General features: G+C 42.8%; 1 protein-coding gene across 7 annotated transcripts in view; it reads left to right on the top strand.

Annotated features, from left to right (window-relative positions):
- CALD1 (caldesmon 1) overlaps positions 1-25704 on the top strand; it is a 206054-nt gene that overhangs the window by 88184 nt on the left and 92166 nt on the right. For 6 of the 7 annotated variants that reach the window (XM_065632208.1, XM_065632226.1, XM_065632191.1 and 3 more), the window contains one exon: positions 15380-15495. In XM_065632208.1, coding sequence (XP_065488280.1) covers positions 15425-15495 — 71 coding nt within the window. In that variant the 5' untranslated portion in view covers positions 15380-15424. Of the gene's footprint in view, positions 1-14354; positions 14468-15379; positions 15496-25704 lie in introns of those variants that run through there. The other variant, XM_065632216.1, reaches the window with a different exon arrangement.

Here is a 25704-nt window from a genome sequence, read left to right as displayed (position 1 = left end):
AGATGCCACCAGCTCTGGTTTAATAACTGAGTTTATTCTAAACTAATTCTTCCTTTGAACACTGCTAGGTCATGAAGTTCAAATAGCTTTAACAAAATTCAAATAAGCATTTGAACCTCTGAAAGAAAAATGATATGCTGAAGGCCTCTGTTCTGTGAAGGCACAGGGTTTTACCACAGTGGTGGTTTTTTTGTTTTGTTTTGGTTGGTTGGTTTTTTGTTTGTTTGTTTGTTTTAATCACTGAGGTCCTGCAGGGACTGCAGAGAAATTATCTTCTCTGTCAACCTGCTCCAGGCTGGTGTTGTCCTTGTCCTTAATCCCAATGTGCTCTGTTTTACCCAACTATAACATGCAGGGAACAGTGCTGGTCTCCTGGACAAGGGTCTGCAGGGCATGGGTTGTGGTGTGGCGTGCTGGGATAACGATGGTCTGAATGAAAACATCCACTAAGATCAATCACTCCAGACTGTCCTTGCTTTTGAATGAAGAACCATATCTACCCAAAACATGCTTTCCCCATCTTTTCATATAGTCGGAGGTATTTTGGGACCATTGAAAGCCATACAGTAATGGAAAAAATTCCAAGTGCAGCAGGAGACCACATTGGAAGAAAAACTCATTAAGCGCCAAGGGCATTTCTTTTACTTTTCTTACTGGGACTGGAAAATATTCCCTAAATAATACATCTGGATGTAGAGGAGTAGAGAGGAAAAGCTGAAAAACAATCCTTTAAATTCAGTAGGAGCCTATTTTAATGGCTTGTTTAATCTGCCAGCTGGCACAACATCGACTTCTTGCTACACATACTTTAGGGAGACCTATGTAGTTCTTGGAACCAAGTTCATATTAAGTTGTAGAATCTCTAAATATTAATAAATTGGCAGGACTGCTTCTTGGTACTTAACAGAAATCAAGAAACTGCTTAGTCATCTCCAAAGATATTTCTGTCTCCTTTTTAATGTAAATTCCAAAATAATATGGGCTTAAAGCAGTAGCAAAGATAGTAAAAATTCAGATCTGTTCCCATTATGTACCCTCTTTGAAGTATGTGCACATCCTTCAGAATTTGCAATAATGTGTATTCCCTATATGACACTTTACATTGGGCAGGGTTTTTCTAATGTCATTTGTGACACCATTTTATTTGAAATAAGTACATTATGAGTTTGTGTCTTTGCCAATACTCTTTGGCCAGGAGACAAACTGGTGCCATCTTTATGTGGATTTTTGTTTGGGGTGTCTTGCAAGTGGTGTGACTTAATAGGTGCTCTAGAGTATATAGCACGTGTATTTTATATGTCTGTAAGTGTTCATGCTTTTGTTTTTCACTTGGCTTTGTATGAACGTACATGAGTGCAAGCAAGTGCAAACTCGAAGTGCAGTGTCAGTTATATAACTAATGTTTATACTTTCTGTTCTTAAAAGGTCAGACTACATCAAGAAGCATGTCTTCTGTTTTCAATTACTTTCAGCATTGGGAAAGCAAAGGAGAAAAGATTTAACTACAGACCAACCTGTCTTTTATAGTTAGGGAATCTTTTAATAATATCTGAAGTGACACTTGTCAGTATTTACAAGGTTTTTGTAAAGGTTTTATTTGGTCCAGGTAACCGCTGAAAAACCTGGATAGTTTACTAATATTTATTTATGAATTTCAGATCTGGCTTTCATTTTCTTTGTTCACCTTAAGGGTGCAAGCTATTTTCAGGATTTTTATCTGGGGTGTGGATTGTAAAAATCCTCCAAGTTTGCAAGCATTATGAACTGGGATTTTAGTTTGATCCTTCTCTGTACAACTTTTCCAGACTCTAGTTCTTTTTTCAGACCTCTTTCCCATTCTTGCCCCCCCTAACATGCTTTTCCACATATTTAATAGGGTACTCCTGCAGAGATTGTCCCTCTAGTTGTATTCTACTCCTGTAGAGCCATCAGATCTGGTGAGTTGTGAAGCATCTCCCATCAGGAGGCCTCAGTACACACATGCCAGTCATAAGTCCAATTATTTCTGCTTTCATCATTTCGAAGAAGGCATAAGATTTGAAAGCTGAGTTCAATTTTTTTTTTCCAGCTAGCCTATAGCTAAAGATGAGGCGACAGAGTTATGAAAAACAATTTGCGTAGTAAAAATAGGCTGCTTTCCTATTCGTAGAGCATTTACAAACAGATTTGAAGTTATCGTCCCTCCCCTCCCCTTCCACCTTTGTATTTCTGGTTTTGGCCAACACTTTGTACACATACAAACCTACTCTGCAGATTGACCGTGAAAAACGTGTTTCATTTGCCTTCATTGCCCAGAACTTATATTGTGACCAGCCGTGTGCACTCTCTGTCACATTCTGAGCTGGGTGGACCTACCGTGACAGCAAAGGAGGCTGGAGGAGATGCCATAGGGTGTTTGGATCCTTAGGGAAGAAGACATAGGGAAAGGTAGCAGATAATAAGCAGTACAGAGATATTTCATTTATTTTTCGAAGGAAAATGAAATATTTTGCTTTCTGGACCACACAGACATTGTCTGAGGCATCGTTCCTAAAAAAATTAAACAACTGTAAAATTTATTGGCCTGATGCAGTGGTCAAGTGTAACTTCCCTTTGTCACATTAATACCAAGTAAGTAGGTATGTCTGTGTGTTCTCAGTATTAAGTGCACAGGACTGACAGATGTGTCAGGCCTCATCTGTCTTGTTTAACTCATTCTGAGCCAGGCTCTGTTGAAAGTTTTGGTGATGCTCTTCCTGTGCAGGGCGAAGCCCTGCTCCGTCACATATAACATTACTGATGTATCAATGCATTGCTGTTGTGGTATTTGCCGTCAATAAGTGTTTGTGCCTGAACGTCTAGATAGCAGTCGGATTACTGTCAGGGCTATTTAACAGCTTCTCTATGTGAGTCTCATGAGGGGAGCTGGCAGTATTGTAATCTTGCTGTGTTGGTTTTTATGCTAGCTCATGCACATCATGCAAGTGTGTCATCTTGCCTATCTTTCTTTGTCGTTGTAACAAAGCCTCACCACTGGTGGGTCTTCTGGTTTGGTGACATTGTTGTGTTAGTGTTTCCTTGCTTTCAGATAAACTCAGCCTAAAGTGAGGTCTATGATGTAAACTTCAAATATGACAAATAGCTTGAGGGGCATCTATTTTGCAGTACCATGTTTGATTTGTCTTGTCAAAAAGCTTTGCTTTTTTGTTGCCCTGCTTTACCTCTTTGAGGCCGGCACTGACCTTATGCTTCAGTTTTCAACCAAAATGACACAAAATTGCTGGTCATTAGAGATAAATTGATATAACTACTTGGCAGGAAACAATCTGGATTTCATTTGTAAGGATGACTTTAAAAGTGTGAGCTAGAAAAGCCTAGTAGAAAAAATGTCTGCTGCTGGTTCCATTACTGGTAGAATTCCACAGATTTCCATGATGCTCTGCTATTCAGTACCTAGACTTTCAGCTGCAATGTGTCTATCACGGTGACATGCATTATATCTGTGCAAAGTAAGTGTACAGGTACTGGGAGGGAAGATGAATTAACTAAAGTTCAAGAGCAACTGGCTAGACCTTGAAAATTTATCATTCATTTCTTCTGAGGAACTATTTGGATTCAAAATACTTAGTGTCTCTTACAGCGCAACTAGTAAGATCAGCAAGCCAAAGAACTTCAGGGGTGTTTTTTGTAGTACTTTTTTTTTTTTTAAAAATGAAGGGATAATGACTAGAACTTGATATTGTTGCTTATTGCTGGCTCAGTAGAGCAAGCAACAGAGACCTCTCAATGCTTATTTGGGTTTATGATGGTCAGCACTAGGCAGAGCTGGATCCTAGGGCTGCATGTTTTAACAGGAAAAGAGTAAGGGTTGAAAATACAAAAACAAAGCCGCAGTAAGCTGGCTACATTGTATCTTCTTATTATTTTCTATTACTTTTTATGACTGCCTATGTAGCTTAATGTATCATCGTTTTGTATTTTGAAATGCATTTCTGAAAACATGTGGAGTTCGAAGTCTGGCTGAGTGAACGTTGCTGTTGGAACCTTACCTTAGACTTGCTCAAACGTTATTTTTAATGGTGTTACCTTAGCTTTTTAATTCCGGATGCAGAGAAAGAACGTGAATAGAGTGCTAAAACGTTCATAAAACCTACTTGGAAACAAATAACTTCAGACAATGTATCGTTGAAATATTGTGTGAAGGTCAGCAAGGGTGGTGCAAGGGTAGAACAAGAGGGGGCATCAAATGAGAGGGATGGGAGCAGAGTAGCAGAATCAGGGAGGCAGATGCTTCCCATCCTTACTGGTTACTGACCCTGACCAACTCCTTGGCTGGACAGGGAAACCCTTCTCTCCAATGGAGAGGCAAGCGTGGAGAGATGCACTGCTACTGCTGGCTTCCTTGCCAGTTCTGGTGCAAAATAAATGTTACTGCACTTGGATAGAGCAACATCTTCCCTGGCTGATGCCCGTCCTGCGCCTAACCCAGACCCTCTGTAGTGCCAGAGCTGTAACTGCTTCTTTCAGTATGTCTGCTTGTCATGATGGACACCAGACTGCCCTGTCTTGTGTCACTCCTGCCTGCATCATTGGGTGACTAACTCCACTAGGCAAGAGCCCTCAGCAAGCTTTTTGCTCCCCTGGCTTGTCCTGCTTCACACCACTGTGGTGGTACCTCATCACATGGGCTGGTTGTGGCTTTGCACATCAAGAAGGAACTAACAGCATCATGATGACTAGCACCCAGTGCATGGTCATCAGCTCCTGCAGGCTTTTCTGTCCCCAGCTGCCTTGCCACTGCACCTAGACCCAGTTTGGGGTCAGGCTCTGCCTCTCTCCCAGACAGTTGCTGTCCTGAATGAGAGTTGTGTCACTACATGTCTGTCCTGATGCACGCTCCACTGAGCACACCTGCAGCTCTGCCATATCCCTCAGAGAAGAGGCAGGCAGCGGGGCTAGGGCAAGCAGTGCATCTGTGACATCTGCCAGCTGAGCTAGCATGAGGCTCCCTCTCCAGAGGATGTGAAGTCAGATGACAGAGCCCTGACAAGTAATTTTCCCTGTGCCTTTAAAGGCACAAATTGAATGGATATAATGTGGCAGCTTTATTTGAGTAGACCAGAAACTGAAGACTGGCTTTTCAATAGTTGTAGCAGCTTCTTTTGCCTGTGTGATATTCTTTCCCATGCTCCATTTTTTTTTTCTGCTTAGAAATCTATGGGATAATTTGCATTGCCATTCATAGGGCAAGAGGAAATGCATTCTCCTCTTTAGTATGGCTTGGTCATCTGAGCTGGACCTAACCTGTTTCTCAGTGATGTTTTTCTGTTTGTTTGTTTCCTATTATTAGCAAACAAACAGCTCCTGACTGGGAGGTGTTGTCATGGTCCCTGTTTTCTGCTTTTAGAGATTTCAGTGACAGATGAAGCTGGCGGACAGCAGGGGCAGTGTCACAAGTTTCAACAATCAGGGCACAGATTTGTGACAAAGCACGCAGGAGGACTAAATGCATGATGTGGGCATTCTTGTGATTAGATTAACATGATGAATATGAAGGTCTTTGCTGGTAGAAGCAGATAAAAGATAAGGGTACCTAGTGAATGATATCCCATGAACTAATGAATGATATGCCAGTGTTGGAATGTGGAGAAAAAGTGAATGCAAATCAGAGCTCGTTTTGGGACTAAGCACTTTTACAAATTGTTTTGTAGACTCTAAAATCCTTCCAGTTTCAGTGTTCTTCGAGATAGGGGTCTGTCCTGGTTTTGGCCGAGATAGAATTAATTTTCTTCCTAGTAGCTGGTAGAGTGCTGTGTTTTTGATTTAGTATGAGAATAATGTTGATAACACACTGTTTTGGTTGTTGCTAAGCAGTCAAGGACTTTTCAGCTGCTCGTAGTGCTCATAGTGGTCTGCCAATGAGAATGTGGGGAGTGCACACAATGTTGGGAGGAGACACAGACAGGACAGCTGACCCGAACTGGCCAAAGGGATATTCCATAACATGCGATGTCATGCTCAGTACGTAAACTGGGGGAAGAAGAAGGAAGGGAGGATGTTTGGAGTGATGGCATTTGTCTTCCCAAGTAACAGTTATGCGTGATGGAGCCCTGCTGTCCTGGAGATGGCTGAACACCTGCCTGCCCATGGGAAGTAGTGAACAAATTCCTTGTTTTGCTTTGCTTCTGTGCACAGCTTTTGCTTTACTTATTAAACTGCTTTTATGTCAGTGCACGAGTTTTCTCACTTTTACTCTCCCCCATCCCACCAGGGTGGAGTGAGGGACTGTCTGTTTGGTGCTTTGTTGCTGAGTGGGGTTAAACCATGGCAGGGCCTCATCATCATTACCTGTGATATCTTCACTTATGATTAAACAGTAGTAAAGGGCAATGCAATTTTCAGCTGCCCTTTGTATCTTCAGCAAAAGCTAAGTATTTCCTCAGTGATAATGATATGAGTAAAAATAATTTGTTTCCCACAAGTAGGCATTGCAAGACCAAAATAAATTCTGCCTTTACATGTGTGTGCACAAAGATATGAGAGGATAAGTTAGCCTATATTGGCATAATCTGAGATCACACCAGTTTCTGACGTGCAGAGTAAGCTCACTGATCTTTTGTAGTGTATATTAGATGAATTTGGCCTGCAAGGGTGGAATCCAGTCCTGCTTGAAGTCTCTGGGAAGTCTGCCAGGGATTCCAACAGGACCAGGGTTTCAACTCTAGTCTATATACGAATAATATTTCAGTATCTTCTGATCTTTGGGGACAACATATTTGAAATACTTCAGAGGACATTCGAAGGGGAGAGTCAAGGGTCAATCCTTCTAACATGAGAACCAGTGGCTGTGCCAGCAACTTCCAGCTATGCCTTTCTTCTTGCTTTGTCTGCTAATGAGAAATGATAGACAAATGTCACCCAGATCAGGGGTGGGACCAATATATGCAAATCCAAATGTCAAGAGAAAGCTCTGCCTGGCCCTTGTGTCAATGTGCAGTAGGAGAAAGATGAAGAAGGAAGTGGGAGGAGTGGAAATGGCATACCCACGCTCAGCCTGCCCAAGGGAATAAAGACAAATGGGGACTTTCCATTGCAAGTGACTGGCTCTGAGATGGTAGGTCATACCACTGCTTGATGAGAAGTGTATTGCAGTGTTAGCATCAGCACGCTACATGTTTGCTAACACCTCTGGAACGGTGCAGCCCTCTAATGCTCCTTCCCCAGTGCTGAATTAGATCGTAGATATGAAAGATGGACTTGGACAGGTATTTAAAGGCATGGATCTTTCAGTTGCAGACCCAAGGAGTGAGCTCTGTGGTAGGGACATCCTGTAAAAAGCTCCCTGTCAGCACTTTCATGTCGTTCAACCTGCAGCAGCAGGAGCTGACACAGGGCTTGGCACCTGCAAGGACCACTCACTAACCTATGCTGTAGCCAGCGTGAGTGAAACCTCTTCAGCACTTATTTGAATCACAGGCCTGGATCATGGTGTGCTTCTGTGGGCCATCGGTAGTCTGCAGAGCTGGGAATCTCTGTTTTATGTAACCACAACACAGTTCTGCCCAGGATGCCACAGAGATGTTAATTAATATGTTAATCAGGTTTTAAAATGCCCCACTAGTATACGTAAGCTTTTTTTACTCCTGTGGAAGATGAAATGGAAAACGTACCTTATGCCACAAGCAGACTTTTTAACAGATAGGTTTTTTCACTTGCTTGTTGAAATTCTAGTTAATTCTCTGCCTCCTCGTAGAGTCAGTGGTTTGGACATACACATGTACATGGAAGTGAAATGTTCTGAGAACAGAAATCGGGACTTTGAGAAACCTCTTCTGATGTTAAGTACGAACTGCAGTTGGTTGGTTTGCCATTGATTAATTTTCCTTGCAAGTTCTAAGAAGCACAGTCAGATGAAACAAGGCTCAGGCTAGATTGGAATAAAACTGTGTGTTGACATGACCCAATATGTTTATTTTGCATTGAGTCCCAAATGAGCTATTCTGTTCAGGAAGGAATAAAGCTGCTTGATAGGAGTATGTGTGTGTGTACACATATGTACAAGAGTTCATTATCTGCAGTGAACAGGAATGCTTGGCCAAGTTTACAGTCGCAATTACAGATGTGGTTTTACACGAAAGGAACATCAAAAATAACATATGGATGAAAGAAAAGCCTCTTTAAATGTAAACTTTACTATTGTTAATTTATGATTGCCAGCAATATCCAACATCTCAGATTAAAGAAAGAGCATGCATAAGGTGTGACAAAGGACAAATAAATCCGTTGGACTCCACCTTTTGACTTAAATGAACTTGCACCTGTTTCTGAAAGATCTGAATGGCACCAAATGCTTCTAATGAAGGGTTAAAGGAGAGCAGGAAAAATTATTTCCAAACATTTTCTGATAGGATTTCATAGAAAACAGATTTATTTGTTTTGACTGAAGACAAATTGAGGACCTCTAATTTTCCCAGATATTACAGTAGAATGCTTGTCATACCTGTATTTCATGGTGCCAGATTAAACAAGTCACACTTAGACAATGAGTGCTGCTTGCTGAGATCCTGTCAGCTGCAAAAGGGGAAATGAAGAAGTTCTGTTTTCACTTCTGAGGTAGAGGAGGTAGAAAGAACAGGCAATGGTAGTCCTAGGGATACAGTGGTGTCATGGTATGTAGACAGCTGAAGCAAAATATTCTTCATGCTTCTCACTAACCAGTCCTTTAGTGACATTTGAAAGGTCCGCACCTCCACATCAGGGCTTTGTGACAACTGAAGTGGAGACAGGTGGGAATATAGGACATTGGGATTAATGGCGTACAACTCACAAAGCTGCTTGCAGTCTCAGCTTATGTCAAGCTTTAATGAGACGTTTGATCCTTTTTGTGGGAGTACTGAAAATAAAAGAAAAAGAGGAGAGTGACAGAATAACTAGGTCTTGTGTTACTACCTGATCGTGCAATGAGGACAGATCAAAAGTCAGAGGTCCAGCTGCACGCATGTAGAAAACTTTTGTAGTAGGACATGGAAACCTTCCCTTTACTACTCCTCTGTAGGAAAGGTTCAGAAAGAATTTCCCTTTACCACCTTTGTTCAGATCTTCTCTGCAGCAGCCATTTTTATTTGTAGGATATGTTGGTTTTGTTTTGTTTCGTTTTTTTAATATTGTTGTTACAGTTGCAACCTGGGCCTGGTTGTTCTTTAGCCTTCTGCAAATTCCTATTGAGAAGAATTTGCAATTGGTGAAGCTAACATAAAGACTAAGAAGCACAAAATTGACTAAGGCTCATAAAGTAAATTGGAGGTAGAACAAAACAGGAGCATGTCCAGTGGCTGGGTTCACCCTGAATACTAGACAATGGGCCGTGATATCTCATTGACCATCTTGGTTTGCATTGTGTTACTTGAATTCTCTTGGAAATCATAAAATCATAGAATGTCCTGAGTTGGAAATGACCCACAAAGATCATCAAGTCCAACTCCTGTCCCTGCATATGACAACCCCACAGTTCACACCATGTGTCTGAGGGTGTTGTCCAGTCTCTTCTTGAATACTCTCAAGCTTGGGGCCATGACTACCTCTCTGGAGAGCGGAGACTGTTCCAGTGCTCCACCACCCTCTGGGCGAAGAACCTTTTCCTAATGTACAACTTAAAGCTCTCCTGGCACACCTTCCTGCCATTCCCTCAGGTTCTATCATTGGTCATCAGAGAGAAGAGATCAGTGCCTGCCTGTCCTCCTCCCCTTATGAGGAAGCTGTAGCCACCATGAGGTCTCCCTCAGTCTCCTCCAGGCTGAACAAACCAAGTGACTTTAGTTGCTCCACACATGGCTTTCCCTCCAAACACTTCCCCAATGTTGTGGCCCTCTTCTGGACACTCTTGAGTAACTTTATATCCTTTTTATCCTGTGGCACCCAGAACTGCACACAGTGCTCCAGGTGAGGCCGCACCAGTGCAGAGCAGAGCGGGACAATCAACTCCCTCGCCTGGCTGGCAATGCTGTGCTGGATGCACCCAGGACACGGGTGGCCCTCTTGGCTGCCAGGGCACACTGTTGGCAGAACTGTTGACCAGAACCCTCAGATCCCTCTCTGTGGAGCTGCTCTCAAGCATCTCCTTCCCCAGTCTGTATGTACAGCCAGGATTGCCACGTCCCAGGTACAAAAATCAACACTTATCTTGTTAAACTTCATGTGGTTGGTGATTGCCCAGTTCTCCAATTTGTCCAGGTCCCTCTGCAGGGCCTCTCTGACCTCAAGAGTGTCAACAGCTCCTCCCAATTTAGTGTAATCTGTGAATTTACTTACCTCATATCCAGAGCTGAGGTCTTACTGTCAGTTTTCCTCCTGTTAGCATAGATTTTAAACCTGACTGGTACGTGGTCACTGTGGCCAAGGCAGCCACCAATCATCCATGAGACCCTCTCTGTTAGTGAGTAGCAAGTCTAGGAACGCACCTTTCATGGTAAGTTCCCTTAGTACCTGTACCAAGAAGTTATTGTCCAGATGGTTTAGGAATCTTCTGGACCTGTTTATACCAGCTGTATGATATTTCCAGTCGACATCTGGCAAGTTGAAGTCCCCCATAAGGACAAGGGCAGATGATAAGGATGGCTGAGCACCAGATCAGCTACTTCCCACGACTGAGTGCTAGACTGGGCAGACAGTAGGCTTCCTGGAGCCAGAGCAGGAGGTTATTTTGCTCTCCACACTGGAATTATGCAGATATAAGCTTGTGTGTGTATTTCTACCTAGCCAATTCATTGTTTGCTTTCAAAGAGCATATTTTTATTAATTGGTATTGAAATATTTTGTCATATATTTACAATTACTGTACATTCTTCTGATATTCCACCTTGATGAAAGATGAAAGAAGACAAAATTTTAAACTCACTCATGGGATGAGACATAAAGGGGAGTGGGATTTGCATGTGTGGGTGGTGTACCAGGAAGGATTAAATGTGGCCGTCCTCGAAGGAAGCACTTTTTAGCAAGACAATGAAAAACTTAAAAAATTTTAGCCATAAAGCATAGTCAACTGAAGATCAAAGACGTTATGTGATGTGCAGAGATGAAAAGGAGAGAGGGAGACTGGTACTGCTTTTGAAATGAAGAGTGTTTTTGCGGGGAGGTGGTATTTGCAGGGCACATACTTCGCTATGATTCTGATTCAAGTAATGTGGCAATGCTAGTTAATGTTGTAGGAAAGTTACTTTGCTTATCTCTCTTAGTCTCTCTCAGCATGTCATCAGGAAGACCATAGGGTTCATGAGACAGCCCATGATCTAGAGGTTGAATTTCAGTGTTGAAAGAGATAGGAACCCTGAGAAGATCCTTTTATAAGTGTCTGTGGAAAATCTGAGGTCCTGAGCAAGAATTATCTTCAGTAGTTTCTGAGAGTTATTAAAAAAACCCCAACCAAATAGACAAGAAAACCCCCAAAACCAACCAGCCAAAAAACCTCCACAACAAAAACACAAACAAAACAAACAAACAGAACCCCCAAACAAACAAAACCCTAAACGAAACCAAAAAAGTTAAAGATCTTTGTAACAGTATTTCATAGGTATGTCTTCTGAACCTGGTGGTGGAAAACTCACAAGACTTCACTTCAGATTCTTTTAGTATTATTTCTGAGGGTTTTCCTTTGAGGTAGGAGCAATAAAATAATAACTTTTATTGTGTACCCTTTCACAGTGTAAGAGTAGCCTGTATTCCAGTAATTTGCAGATGTGTGCGGATGTCAGGGGAATACAACTAGTCAAACAGTTTCAGACATCTACTTCTATTTGCTAGAAATAAATATATTTCTGCTTTAAAATTTATTGATGACTTCTGGTTGAATTAGTTGAAAAATATACCTGGAAATAATTCTGAGAAAAAAATAGAGATACCAAAACATTTTCCAGCATACTCTGAAACCAAAATAAATAAAACTTTTTTTCTTCTTTTGAGATTGAATGAAACATTATTTTTTATTTGAAACAGTTTTCCTCTTTTCAGAAAAATGAAACTTTTTTAGTCTGACACTAAATTATTAAAAATCTGTAAGAGGAAAATAAGGATGTAGTCAAAGAGTAAAAAAAAATAATTTCTTTGCACATCTGGGAAGGTCACACAGAGACACATTTTTGCATTTGGCTCTGAAGGCAGGCCCTAGAGTGAAGCCGGGTAGAGTGATAGTTCTGGCCCAGGATGTTTTCTCTCATTAATGATTTTAATTTTTTTAAAAAAGAAGCAGAGACATTTACATGCTCCCAAAAATGGTTTGTAGAAAGTACTTAAAATAATCGGTACCTTCACCTATAAACAAAGCAATTTTTGAATCTTCTGAGAGGCAAGAACATTCCAAGAAACTCCGATTTTATATTTTCTTTTTGTGGAAATAGGAAACATTTTTAGAGAGACTGATGAAGTTATTGTCTAGCAGTTTTTAGAGGCCAGAAGATAACAAAACAAGAAGACAGTAAACAGCACTGAATAATTGACTTCTTCAAATGGAACTTCAAGCTGATGGCTCATTTTCTTGCAGTGATATGGCTTTGCTGACTGAGGTCGTACTGTTGACCTGACTTCCATTTCCCAAGTGTCTACTTTATTTTTGAAAAAAGGATTTAGCTTGCAAGTCATCTGAATGCCATGAAGTGGCTGGACCTCAGTCCTTTGAGAGGAGACACTGTACTCTAATAAAACCTAGACAACATCCCAAGATGTCCATCCATCTGAACTTCATTGAACAACAGGAAAGCAGCCTTGTAGATGGAGAAAGTTTGTTGCATTAGGAAACTTCTCCCGATTACTGTGCAATCTCTCCTAAGTCCCTGGGAAGGAAAGAGGGAAGGAAGAACAGAACTAGTTCTGGGTGGTTGTTACTATTATCCTCCTCAGCTTTCCTCATGAGGAAGGGAGCTTGACCTTTTGGAGATGAGAGGTGTTGAGAACCATGTAGGAAGGGAAGGAGTGGAGATATTGGTTGGGACATTTGGACAAGGGATGGGGGAAATGTGGGTGCACAGAGCCTGGGGCTGGGGGGAGGGAAGGAGAGTACCTTAGTCAGGAGAGGCGATGAAAGGGATGTACCTGGCTGGGTAAGAGGTAATGAAGGTACAAATAAATCAGACATCAAAGCACGTCTGCTTTGGGGAAGTACAGTGGGGAAAACAACTTTGTGATTCTCAGTTCTAGCACTAGAGGTGTCAGTCAGCTCTTTATATTTTATATCCCTGATGGTGACTATACTCCACAGACTAAATGCTGCTGCCTGGTGCAGTCTTAGTTCCTGCAGACACCATCATCTGCCCTCTGTGCACAGAAACCCAGCACGCTGCTTCAAACTTGCTCTCTGTAGTGTACCTACTATTCCTCCTTTGATCCTTGTCCCTCAGCCGGGGCAGGGGGAGCCACATCAGTCCAGCAACTCGCAGGCCCTCTAGCAAAGCAACTGAGGCAGGATCTAGCTGCACATGTAGGCTGAGATGAAAACAGTTCTCAAGAGAAAATGCCAAATTTGCTGTTCTGTGTTCTTTGAGGGGTACATGGTGGCAAGAGTAAACAAACACTAGATTTGATAAAATGTCTTGTTACAACTTGCTTTTTATATATAACATCTAATTGTGGGGGAAAAAAAAAAAGCAGCAATTGTAATGTCACGATCAGATTTGCAAAATTAACATTCCCTTTGAACCTCCACAAAAAAAACCCAGCCAGCCAAACACATGAAGAAAGTCAAAACAAACAAAATTTTAAATCCCCCAATCTGGGAACAAATCAGAAAGAAAAACACCCCCGGGAAAAGTAAACTAATAAAATAACCTTCACAAAACTCCTGTCCTCAGCAGTGTTTTAATCCAAAAAAAGGGGACAGAAAAAGCCACAGCTTCTCTTAAGTCATGGGAGGCTTTGCTATTGCCAGTGATTTTATGGGGAGAGTGCTTGGATGCTGCACCGACGGGCAGGAATATAAAGCCACAAGACAGATCTACATCTGCAAACAGAGCACTTGAAAAATGTACAAATGCACCTTGGCTTTGTTTCCCTTTAAACTGCAAAGCAGTTCATGAGCCATTTTTTAATTTTAGTCTGCCTCTGCACGCTGGCTTTCTCTGCAGTGTAAATGGCAGGTCTTGTGCTAATGGGCTGGAAAATGTTTTTGGGGGGGACGTGGGGGGTGGGAATCCTCCGAGTGCAGCGCCCATGCTAGGATTGCAGAGGAAGCTGAGGCCTCCAGCCCTGCACAGGAAGCAATCTTAGAGCAGGCCTTAAATGCCAGATTCCAGGCAGAGTTTAACTAACCACTGACAGCTCTGTAAACAAAGCAGGGACAAAAAGAGAACAGCTTTCCCTTTTCTGGTAGTCATTTTTGGTTTGGGGGCTGCAGGGGAATTCTGTAATACTCGGCTTGATGGGATATAAACCAAGGCTGGAAAGGCTTTGTATATGAAGAACTGTAAAGGGGAAAATATTTCATGGACTAAACATAAAGAAGAAGGTAGGGCACGGGGAAAACGCGTGGATTAAACTACAAAAAAAATATTGCTACTTCTGGTTCTTTGAGCAGGATTTATACATAGCTTGGCTCCTCCTGGGTGGTATTTAAAAGCTACGGCTTATTTTCCTTCTCTTATTTTCTGTTTTACTTTTCCCTTCTTTTCTCTTTTTCTTTTCTTTCATTTTCTCCTATTTTTTTCTTTTTCTCTTATTTTCTCTTATTTTCTCTTATTTTCTCTTATTTTCTCTTATTTTCTCTTATTTATTTTCTCTTCCTCTCCTCTCCTCTCCTCTCCTCTCCTCTCCTCTCCTCTCCTCTCCTCTCCTCTCCTCTCCTCTCCTCTCCTCTCCTCTCCTCTCCTCTCCTCTCCTCTCCTCTCCTCTCCTCTCCTCTCCTCTCCTCTCCTCTCCTCTCCTCTCCTCTCCTCTCCTCTCCTCTTCTTTTGAAAGGGGGGGTGGGGATGAACAGATGGGGACTGATTTTTGCAAAGCTTTTAATTATCTGTGCAACTAAAGACAATAAGAAATCTCTTGTGCCGCATTTTTACTGCTTCCAGTAAAAATTGGAAGCTTTAAGTTCAAATCCTGCTAAACTGTTGGTTTTGTTTGTAGAAAAGACCTGTAACATTTCAAATAGCTAGTCTGTGGCTAGCAGATGTATACGGTCCTTACTTAAAGCATGTTGATTTAATTTTAACTAGGAAACTAAACGCAGGCATGGGCTATGTTTATCCTGCAAGGCATTTCATTAATCTTGTTTATCTCAACAATAGCGAGGAAGTTAATTTTTTTGGTGGAAAAAGAAAATAGTTACAGTGAAGTTAAGAAAGCAAAACAAAACTAAGTGGACAAAGTTGGTTAAACGCATCCATTGTGTTTTCTGTCTCTTCTAAGTGTTCATCTCCTTTTTTAGATTTGGGTCTTTCCAGAGCTCTGAACACTTGAACACTCACTCACCATGGATGACTTTGAACGCCGCAGAGAGCTCAGGAGGCAAAAGCGTGAGGAAATGCGCCTTGAAGCAGAGAGGTGAGGTGTTACGTATGGAAAATGGTGCCGATGGCTTGCCTTTGATTAGCAATAGCTTTGAGGATTTCTTTCTTAAATTCCAAAGTATGTTACAGCTAACCAAAGAGTCTTTGTGATATGTGCTGTAAAATAGATTTAGTTAATAGGAATTAGCTTTAGTTATTGTGGGAGAGGCTGGCAGTTAGGGGTGTCTACTGCCTTATTCCCTCTAGGCTGTTGTAAATGTCCTGGCTTCTAGTTATTTTGTTATATGGATGAATATAAACAGTGAAGGTAGACTATGGCCATGTGAAATTATTGGTAGGAAGACGCACGCTGAGATGCCATATGACAGTGCTGTACAGAAGAGATCGTGTCGTCTTTTCACAGAGTTAAAATCGTAAGATAACAATTGAAAGCTGAGAGACCCTTGGTATATGTAGTATTGAATATCTGTGAATTGTCTGCCATTACTGAACCATTGCTCTTGTATTTGTAGTGCCTGTCATTTTTTATTCACTTACAACCTCTTTATGTGGGCAGCAAGGGCAGTGTTTGCTGCTATTACAGATTACAGGTTTACTTTGGTGCAAATGAGAACAGAACTTGACCTGGGTATGATGATGTCAATTTACGAAAGCAGCAGTATGGAAATACTGGGAACAACATTTAATTAACTAACCCCATTTTACACCTGTACAATTCCATTTGTTTTAATGGAATTTTTCATGATTTACACTGGAAGGAGAGAGAAAGTCAGGCTTGCTTTATTTTTGTAATGTCTTCTTTGATATAAAGATTTGATTCAGTTCATTAACACTGCAGTGATTAAAAAAAGTAGAATTTAGGTTTAAGCACATTTTGTTCTTGGTTTTGTATTTCATTTTGAATATGGACTTCATTTTTTTTTCTGGTCTTTCCCATGCACTGACAACTATGGTGTTTCAGGTTCTGAATCCTCTAGGAGAAAATACATTTTCAGAGTAGTTTTAAATGGGAGTCAGCAGAATGCAATACCAAATGTATTTTGCATGCCTGTTTTCAGGTTTTTAATAAGGCTTTGCTTACGTAGCAGGGCTCTCTGGTGGACTTTGATGATATCTGGGGGGGAGTCCCAGGTAGATGAGATGTAATGGCTGCTTTTCTTTCCAAAAGAAGTGTTGCCATGTGGAACTGGGTATGTGAGCTCTCATCAGGCTATAAGCTGAACCTGTGAGCTCTGGAAAGAAGCATCAACATTGCCTGCAGATAAATAAACTTAATTGAAGTGTGGTGGCCAAAGGGAAATGAGGTGGCAGAACTCCCTTTGCAAAACACAGCTGTCACCTGGTTGGTGACCTTCCCAAAAGGCAGAGGAGCAAATGTGCCATGGCACTAAGCAGCCTTCTCGTTGCAGGCCTGGGGCAATATGTTCTTGTTGGGCAGCATGGGAGGGACTGCAGAGCCTGCGCCAGTGCACAGTATAGCACGTGATATTTATATACTTCTAGTGTATTTTGCTTTAAGAAAATCTTTTTAAGGAAAGGCTGAGACTTTAGGGTTTGGTGCTAATAGAGGTCCTGGGTGGCCTGTGAAGGGTGCTGGGTGGTGTAGTCCAGGATGTGTTTTCTACTATGGAGAAATGTCACTTGAACTTCCCTGTGAATGCATCCACACTCTTACGTGAGTGTGCAGAGGCTGTGGGGAGGTCGGGGCATCAGCAATGTGGTGTGGCTGTCTTTCAGAGGCAATGACAGCCGCAAGGGGCTGGGGAGAAGGGGCTCTGCCCTCACTGCCACGGAAGCTTGAAATCCGTGGCTTCAGGTATGTCCATAAGTCACCGTGTGGACTGCAATTTTACGCGTGGCCTCAACTCTAGTCCCTGATCACACACAGGGAAACCCGAGTCCCAGGGAGGCAAAAGCTGCAGCCAGCAGCTCACTGGCGTCCCTCAAACGAGCCATCCCCAGGCAGCCCTTGCCTTGGCGTGATGGGGAAGACAAATATCTCGGCTGGAGAGCGACGGCTGCTGACACAGGAAACAGTCCCCTCCCCATCCACCCACGTCTACTTTTGGGAAATGCTTTTTGCTGTGTGTGGGGCGGCTTTGCTGGGATTTTGTGTGGTAACTTTTGTGGAAAAGATGAGCTTGAAGGCAGCCCAGCCGGAGGAGAGGGGCTTGGGCCTGTGTCCCTGTTTACTGCCAAATTGCTGCAGAAGTGCTCTGTGCCCTTTCCCACACATTTGAAGGCTTTTAGCAATAAATTGCTGTACGCTAAATCTTGCTGTACTCCTTCCACTACTGCCAGCTTCATGCATTCAAGTATCATGAGTCAGACCCCTTAAAAGTCACAAGACTGCTTTAAAAATCTTGAGAACTTAAAAATAATTTAGTCTGGCCTTTTTATTTTTGGTTTGCCTTGACAATAACAGAACTTGATTCTCAAGTTCAGATGTGACTCTGGGAGCTGGGACCTCCCAAAACCTGCGCCAGCAGGGGCAACACCAGGGACGAGCTGAGCATCTGCCCCCATTGCATTGCACCGCTTACTTCCAGCCCATGGGAGCAGCATTTGGGCAGTTAGTAGTGAACGAGTATGTCACACTGGATTCTTTTTGGTCAATTCAGATTTTTAGGGATTTGACGATCATCTTCACCTCTAAAAATATAATACAACTACCACGTGTTTGCGTACATATCTTAAGCCACAGTATTCTGCTTGGCAGACCTCCCTCTGTCTGAACATTTTCAGGTGCTTTATCAAGTGAATTGTGTGGTCTAAAGAGCAGCATGTGGGCTAAAAATGCTCCATCAGGTCTGAGCACTGGTACCTGCTGCTTGTGCATGGGGCATTTCACTGCGTGCTCCCATCAGTGGGATGTAGCCTTGCTATGCTGAAACCACTGCTGGTCATAATCACTTCCACTGGGAGAGATGGGCAGACAGACGATCATGTGTAGGCTATAACATATTTGCTAGGTCTCCCAGACACTGTTTAGGCTTCTTTGAGTTGAACAGTAAATCCAGAAGTGCAAGCAGCCATATCAAACAGCAGTATTTGTTATTCAGCCACCTGCAGTGACTCATTTTGCCATTTCCTGGGATAAAGGCACACGGAAAGCCTGTATTCCCAAACTGATACCTGTGCCCAAGAGAGATCAAGGGGCAAAGATGCCTTGTGGTACCACAGACTTGTGCACCACATGCTGAAAAGGGAGTGACTTGACCTTATTGTGTCTTTCCCAGGTGCTAGAGGCCATGTGAAAACCGGTCAGGATACATGTGCCATGAGCTTCCCAAATGTCCTTTGTGCTGTAGCCACTGATGTTGAGCCACTTATGTCTAATCTTTGGAGATGCTTAGTGCAAGTTCGATCCTTGAAGGCTGATGTTAGTCTTTGTGTTTGTTATGGGGGGGGGGGGGGTTTGGTTGGTTGGTTGTTTTTGGTGGCTGTTTGTTTTTGTTTTCCAATAGAAAGTGGTTGAAAATTATACTTTGTTGTGCTGCATAGCCCTGGCATTCTGTGTTGATATGCTTAGGACTGAACCTGAGGAGAGGATGGCATTGTCATTTCATAGAATCATAGAATAGTTTGGGTTGGAAGGGACCTTTAAAGGTCACCTAGTCCAACACTCCTGCAATGAGCCAGGACATCTTCAACTAGATCAAGTTGCTCAGAGCCGTATCCAGCCTGGCCTTGAATGTTTCCAGGAATCCCACTGTCTATGTCATTGATGAAGATGTTAAAGAGTACTGGTCCCAGTATGGACCCTGAGGGACAACACTTGTCACCAGTGTCCATCCAGACATTGTGTCATTGACCACTGCTGTGTGTGACCATCCAACTAGTTCCCCATCCACTGAACAGTCCAGCCATCAAATCCACACCTCTCCAATTTAGAGAGAAGGGTGTTGGGAGGGACCATGCCAAAGGCTTCACAGAAGTCAAGATAGACAACATCTGTAGCCCTTCCTTTGTCCACTGATGTAGTTACCCTATCATAGAAGGCCACTACGTTGGTCAGGCAGAACTTGCTCTTGGTGAAGTTGTGCTGGCTGTGTCAAATCACGTCCCTGTCCTCCACGTGCCTTAGCACAGATTGTAGGAGGATCTGTTCCATGATCTTCCTAGGCACGGAGGTGAGGCTGACAGGTTGGTAGTTCTCGTGGTTCTCCTTTCTACCCTTTTTAAAAATGGGTGCAATGTTTCCCCTTTTCCGTTCACCAGGGACTTCACCTGACTGCCAGGACTTCTCAAATGTCATGGAGAGTGGTACACCAACACCAACAGTGCAGTTCCCCTGGGCATATGCTTTGGCTTGCATTTCATACTGCAGCAACTCAGATATAGATTGTCACCAACTTATAAAGTGTATTTTAGTGTTTTAGTGTTTTTTTGGCATTTTAGACTCTTATCATTTCAAGGTATCCCACATATCCTGGATTCGCCATACAGGCTTGTAGCACCCACCCAGAAATTTTGTCCAGCCAGAATTTTTTGACTATTCATATTTGTCTAGGACCTCTTGAAACCTGTCAGCATTTCGGAGTAGCAGTGCAGACCTGTCTAGGGAGCATGTGGCCAACATAGAATCATAGAACGTCCTGAGTTGGAAGTGACCCACAAGGATCATTGAGTCCAAATCCTGTCCCTGCATATGACAACCCCACAGTTCACACCATGTGTCTGAGGGTGTTGTCCAGTCTCTTCTTGAATACTGTCGGACTTGGGGCCATGACACCTCCCTGGGGAGCCTGTTCCAGTGCTCTACCACCTTCTGGGTGAAGAACCTTTCCCTAATATCCAACCTAAACCTCCCCTGACACATCTTCCTGATATTTCCTCAGGTTTTATCATAGGTCACCAGAGAGAAGAGACCGGTGCCTGCCCCTCCTCCTCCCCTTGTGACGAAACTGTAGATCTTGATGAGGCCTTCCCTCAGTCTCTTCTTCTCCAGGCTTAGCAAACCAAGTGACTTAGGTGCTCCTCATATGGATTCCCGTCCAAACCTTTCACCAACTTTGTAACCCTCCTCTGGACACTTTCCAGTAGCTTTATATCCTTTTTATCCTGTGACGCCCAGAACTGCACATGGTGCTCCAGGTGGGGCCGCACCAGTGCAGAGCAGAGCGGGACAATCACGTCCCTGCCCGGCTGGCGATGCTGTGCTGGATGCACCCAGGACACGGGTGGCCCTCTTGGCTGCCAGAGCACACTGTTGGCTCATGTTCTACTTGCCGTCAACCAGAACCCTCAGATCCCTCTCTGTGGAGCTGCTTTCCAGCCTCTTGTTCTCCAGTATGTATGTATAGCAAGGTTTGTAATGAAAAGCAGGCATATGGGGCTTTGTTCAGTTTTCCCCCAGACTGTCAGATTCACTGCACGTGCTCAGACTGGTGGGGGCCCAGCAGCTCTTTAACCGTATGGGGCAACAGGACTCTCCAGTCCTAGAAAACCCAGGACAAAGTATGGCAGTGTTAACTGTGTCTGTCTACTAACATTTTGCATGTGGTTTGTACTGATCAGGTGCAAGGTCAGGGAAAATAGGACCCTACCAGCCATTTGGTGATGGGATGTGTTACATCTCTAATTGGACTGTGGCAAAGCGAAGGCTTTATCCTGATCCTCGGAGGCAGAGAGTCCTGCACCTGAGATAGTGGTTGTATAAAGCCCCAAGGTCCTGGTCCAGAGCTGGCTGAAATCAGTAGGAAGCTTTCCAGTGATTTCAACGGGCTTTGGATTAAGCCCTACCTGAGTTATTCCAGCCACATTATTTATGAGACGGTCTCAGTGGCAGCCTTGAAGAAGCTGGATGAATGCTTTGCCTTCCCAGCCCCAGGGTACATACCGTGCTGGAGTACTGAGGCCGTCACATAAATAGGTTGCACTTAACTGACAGGAAAAATCCCATATGTACCTGAAGCATAGAGAACTGACTTCTTTCAATATGAGAAAAAACAAATGCCACCTGCTGCTTTGTGCCTCTTCCTGGGCAGTAAAAGATATTCTCTTGAACAAAACTGTCAGTTTTTGCCATTTTGATGTTATAGCTGACACCGGAAGAATTTAGCCTGGGGCTGCATAAAGTGTGTATGTGTGTCTAAAGGGGGTGGTGCTTTGTGAATATCTTGCTGATGCACTTCGGTCTGTCACAGCTGCAGGTAGCTGCAGTGAAAAATTGAGGTGAAATACTTGAAGTGACAATAGACCTACTTCCTTCAGCATAATTAAGAGCAAAGATTGGCCCCTTGAACTCCCTAAAGAACAGCTCTCAGGTTAATCTATTTAGCAATTAAGCCACAATTTTATGACTGCATGACTTGTCATTGCCCCAGCAATGTATTTTCACCTCTGCCTGGGGTTGGGGCTCTTTTAAAAACAATATTTAGGAAGCTGATCCAATTTACTTCATTGCCATACCCTCACTACTGCAGACTTAAGGTCATTGCCAGACTGGTCTCCATTTAGCTGAAGCTTGACTTTGAATCTGAACCACAGCTTTGACCTGCATAGTGCTTTTCTCTAAGGGATTGCAGGTCATTTCACAGGGAAGGAGAGGTATTGATCATCCTGTTGTAAAATTACAGCAAAGAGAAGTAGCTATCTAGCATGGGGTCCCTAAAAAGACCTCTGAGACTACCATATTACTTTGTTAGCTGTGTAGATCTCCTGACAGGGGCCGCAGCTGTCCTGACTAAAGGGCTTATCTCCTTAGAGACCAATAAGACTAAACATACCCTAAAAAGATATGTTGGTAGGATTTACAGAAAAACACTGTCATTGAGCATTACGGTTACTAATAGCACTAATTACTAATGGCAGTAGGTAAAGCTTTATTTATTTATTTATTTATTTATTTAAAAGTGTCCAGCAGCTTGATCGCAAATTCTCCCTAGCCTCTCATTTAAACAGGTTTATAAGGCAATGTGGTTCGTATTCATGGACTCAGGTTGGGGAATGCTCGTAGAAATAACCCAGCTTGCAGGCTGGGGATGACAGCAGCCTGCAGCAGGCTGAAAGTCTCCTGGGGTTGTAACTTAATGCAACTTCAATTAAAAGAGGGCACATGGTTAATCCCAAAACTTATCTTGATACAACTGAAAAAGAAGTCAAGTGAATTTCAGTCCATACCTGTGAAGATAAGTACAGAACCAGCAAGGCATTTAACATACTGTTGAGGCTGGTGTAGCTCAGGTAAACATACAAAGGGCTGATTCACTAAGTTAAGAAGGTAAAACCAGCAGGATCATACAGGATACATCTTTGTGGGACTTAATGAGAAGCATGTTGCTTATCTTCTTGATGAGTAGGACAGGACACATTTGTTGCCACAGCATCTTAATGTTTCCGCAGAGCAAGAAAAGGTCACGCTCATCAGCCACAGAAAGCGGACAATTTCCATTCTCCTATCCGGGACAGTGAGGATAAGTGAGTGTTCATGTGAGATCAACGTTGAATGGCCACAAATAGCTTTTGAAACTGCTTCTCATTCCTGCAATGGAGTTATCTCTGGTATAGAGTGTACATTAGTGACAAATGTTAAACAGTGTTGAGAGTTTAGAAATGGATATAGATGGTTCCTTTTTAATTATCATCTACTTCTTGAAACACTATGACTTGCCCATGTCTTGTTCCCAAACATCTGGTTGCATTTTTATTAAGAGTTTTCAGAGACCACGCTTCAATTCAGGCTCGTGTGATGGAGTGAAGAATACGATCTTAATACAAGTTTTCAAGGAGCGTGTGTTTAAACATAAGAGAAGCTGGCTGCATATGTCTAACATATCACTTCCCAATGTGCGTGATTTATTTCAGAACAGTACTTCCAAAAATGTTCAGCCTCTGTCTTATTGAGCGTTGTGCCCTTGTCTGGTCCAAGACTCTTTCGCTACTAAAAGAAGAACTACAGTGGTTTTATCTCTCCATGAACTTCATATATCCTGAAGTTCCAAATACTTTGAGGGTTTCTGTTTGTCTTTCCATAAAATACTCACCTTCTGGTAGAGCTGAGACATGACATCTTCTGCCCAGGAGTTACATATTAAGACAATGAATAAATAAATTAGAAGTGCCTGAGGGTTGAGAACAAATTGAGGCAAAGTGCTCCAGCTGTTAACCTGTCTTCACAGCTACCTTGAATTCCAGGACTGACAGGACATATTTGGATTGTCGAGGTGAGTTTGTCTTTCCACATTGCACTGATCACTGTTCCTGCATTTCTTGGAGTTCATTCTTAACCCAGGAAGAAAAGCATGACACAGTGGTTCATGAAAGTGCGCTCTACTGCTGTCACTCTCAGGGTGGATACTGCACAAATATTTGCTATTGTAGCATTTCAGATGCCCTGAAGGAAATAACCAAACACATGCAAAACTGAGTAGAATGCTACCACTTAATTTTACAGTCATTGTGTGTTTTGCAGATTATAAAGTTCTTACGGAGAAATGTTTTATAAAAGAAGCTTTGTTCTTCCAAATAGCTAGACATGCAGAATGCAAACTTTACTGAGCTAATCCCACTGTAATTCCTAAGCAGACAACAAAATCAGCTCCTTAGTACTTCAGATATTAATCCCACATGTATGTTAAGATCATTCTGTAATCTCTGTACTACATCTACTATATCAGCCAAGCTTCTAGGAGGAGAGCCCAAATCCAGTACCCCGTCAGCTGGCAAAATGCCCCGTCTTTCACCCCTTTGAACAGAGTATCAGGAAGGAATGCAGCCAGTATAGTGCAAGTAAGTGTCAATGGCTGTCCTGTAACGTTTATGTTGAAAAACAACCTCTTTAATATCTTATGTGCAAATTGGCAGTATGCAGCTAATTAAGCTAGGTAGCCTGCAGCACTCTTGCAGCTCTGTGCATCTGTAATTGTACGTTCAAAGGGTGTAAATAATTTGTGCCATCAGAATTTTCTCATACAAAAGAAATTTGAAATGAAAAAAGCTGCATTAGTTGAACATCGGCCTAAGGTTTGTAAAAGCACAGAACCTTCAAACTTCCTGTACCAGCCACAGCAGAGCAGTCTGGTGCCCATGACTATAGATATGTATGTCCCTTGGAGGCAGACGTGGTACCTTGGTTTCCCCAGCAGCATTTTCTGTCCCTTGGTAAGGAGTACATCAGCCCTTCATATAGATTACCTTCAGTTAACTCAGTATGGCAGACACCAAAGACGCTGTCCTAAAATAACCCAGAATAAAGGAGGTTCAGTTCTTGGTCCATGGGTCTACTTTTGTCAGGCTCTTTCTTAGGCAGGATGATACCCCATCTTTATAAATCTGGACAGCCAGTGTCAGTTGTCAGAAAGACCTGCATAAACCGTTGCTAAGTCTTGGTAGATTCTTAACCCAGTTTCTCATCATAAATAAAAACAGTCGATCTGTATTTCATTCTAGACCATAAGTATATGGTTGAGCTCTCAGCTTCTTAGTCACTTCCCTTGTGACTGATATCCACAATTAGCACAAGAGGCAGGGTTGATTTAGTTTATTGTATAAAGCCTTCTCAGGCCATAGGATTGTGCGTACCTTATCACACAAATGTATGTGCTTACAAATGAGTTGGCTGAAAATTCTACATTAACCCTTCTTCTCTTGATTGCAAAAAAGCCTTATTAGTAATGCTCTGCAACAAATTTTGTTTAAAGAAAAGCAGAAGGAATACTGCGTTGTTCCTATAACAAAAGAAGCTGATAGTTCGATACCCCTGTATCTTAAAAAATGTTCAAAAAAAATCAGGCAAATACATTGTACATTGATATATTCACCTTTAATAACATATTCTATAGCCCGTGTGTGCTTGTTGCAAGTGGCTGATGGCATACATCATGGTGGTCCAGCCTGCCCACTGAGGTGGGCCATATGCCGTTTTAGTGCTTTTTTCAGGTGGAGGGTCATCAAGTGCTGCTCAGACAGCCAGTTACTTCTCACAGCCCCTGCCATGCAGGCTGGTTGCTAGTGCAGACCTCCTTGCTGTTGCCTAAGAGAGAAGGCAGGAGCAAAGTGAGCAGGGCTGCCCTGCACTGTCTCCCTGCCATGGCACCCATGCACTGGCCACAGAGGCTGAGCAGCTACTTATGGGTGTTGCCTCTGGGGCTGGGCTTGGGGGGGGGGGGGTCCTGAGCCCAGCTGCTGAAGAGTGAATTGCCCTGTGTTTGTGATGATGCAATGTTGTGTCTGGAGGAGGTGTTGAGCAGAGGCTGCTGCAGAAGGAGAGCCTTGGTGGTGTTTAATTTGCTCTTTTGCT

The sequence above is a fragment of the Caloenas nicobarica genome, chromosome 1 (assembly GCF_036013445.1).
Source record: "Caloenas nicobarica isolate bCalNic1 chromosome 1, bCalNic1.hap1, whole genome shotgun sequence".
Taxonomy (NCBI): Eukaryota; Metazoa; Chordata; class Aves; order Columbiformes; family Columbidae; genus Caloenas; species Caloenas nicobarica.
The sequence above is the reverse complement of the archived record's forward strand: the minus strand, read 5'-3'. Positions and strand labels throughout refer to the sequence as shown.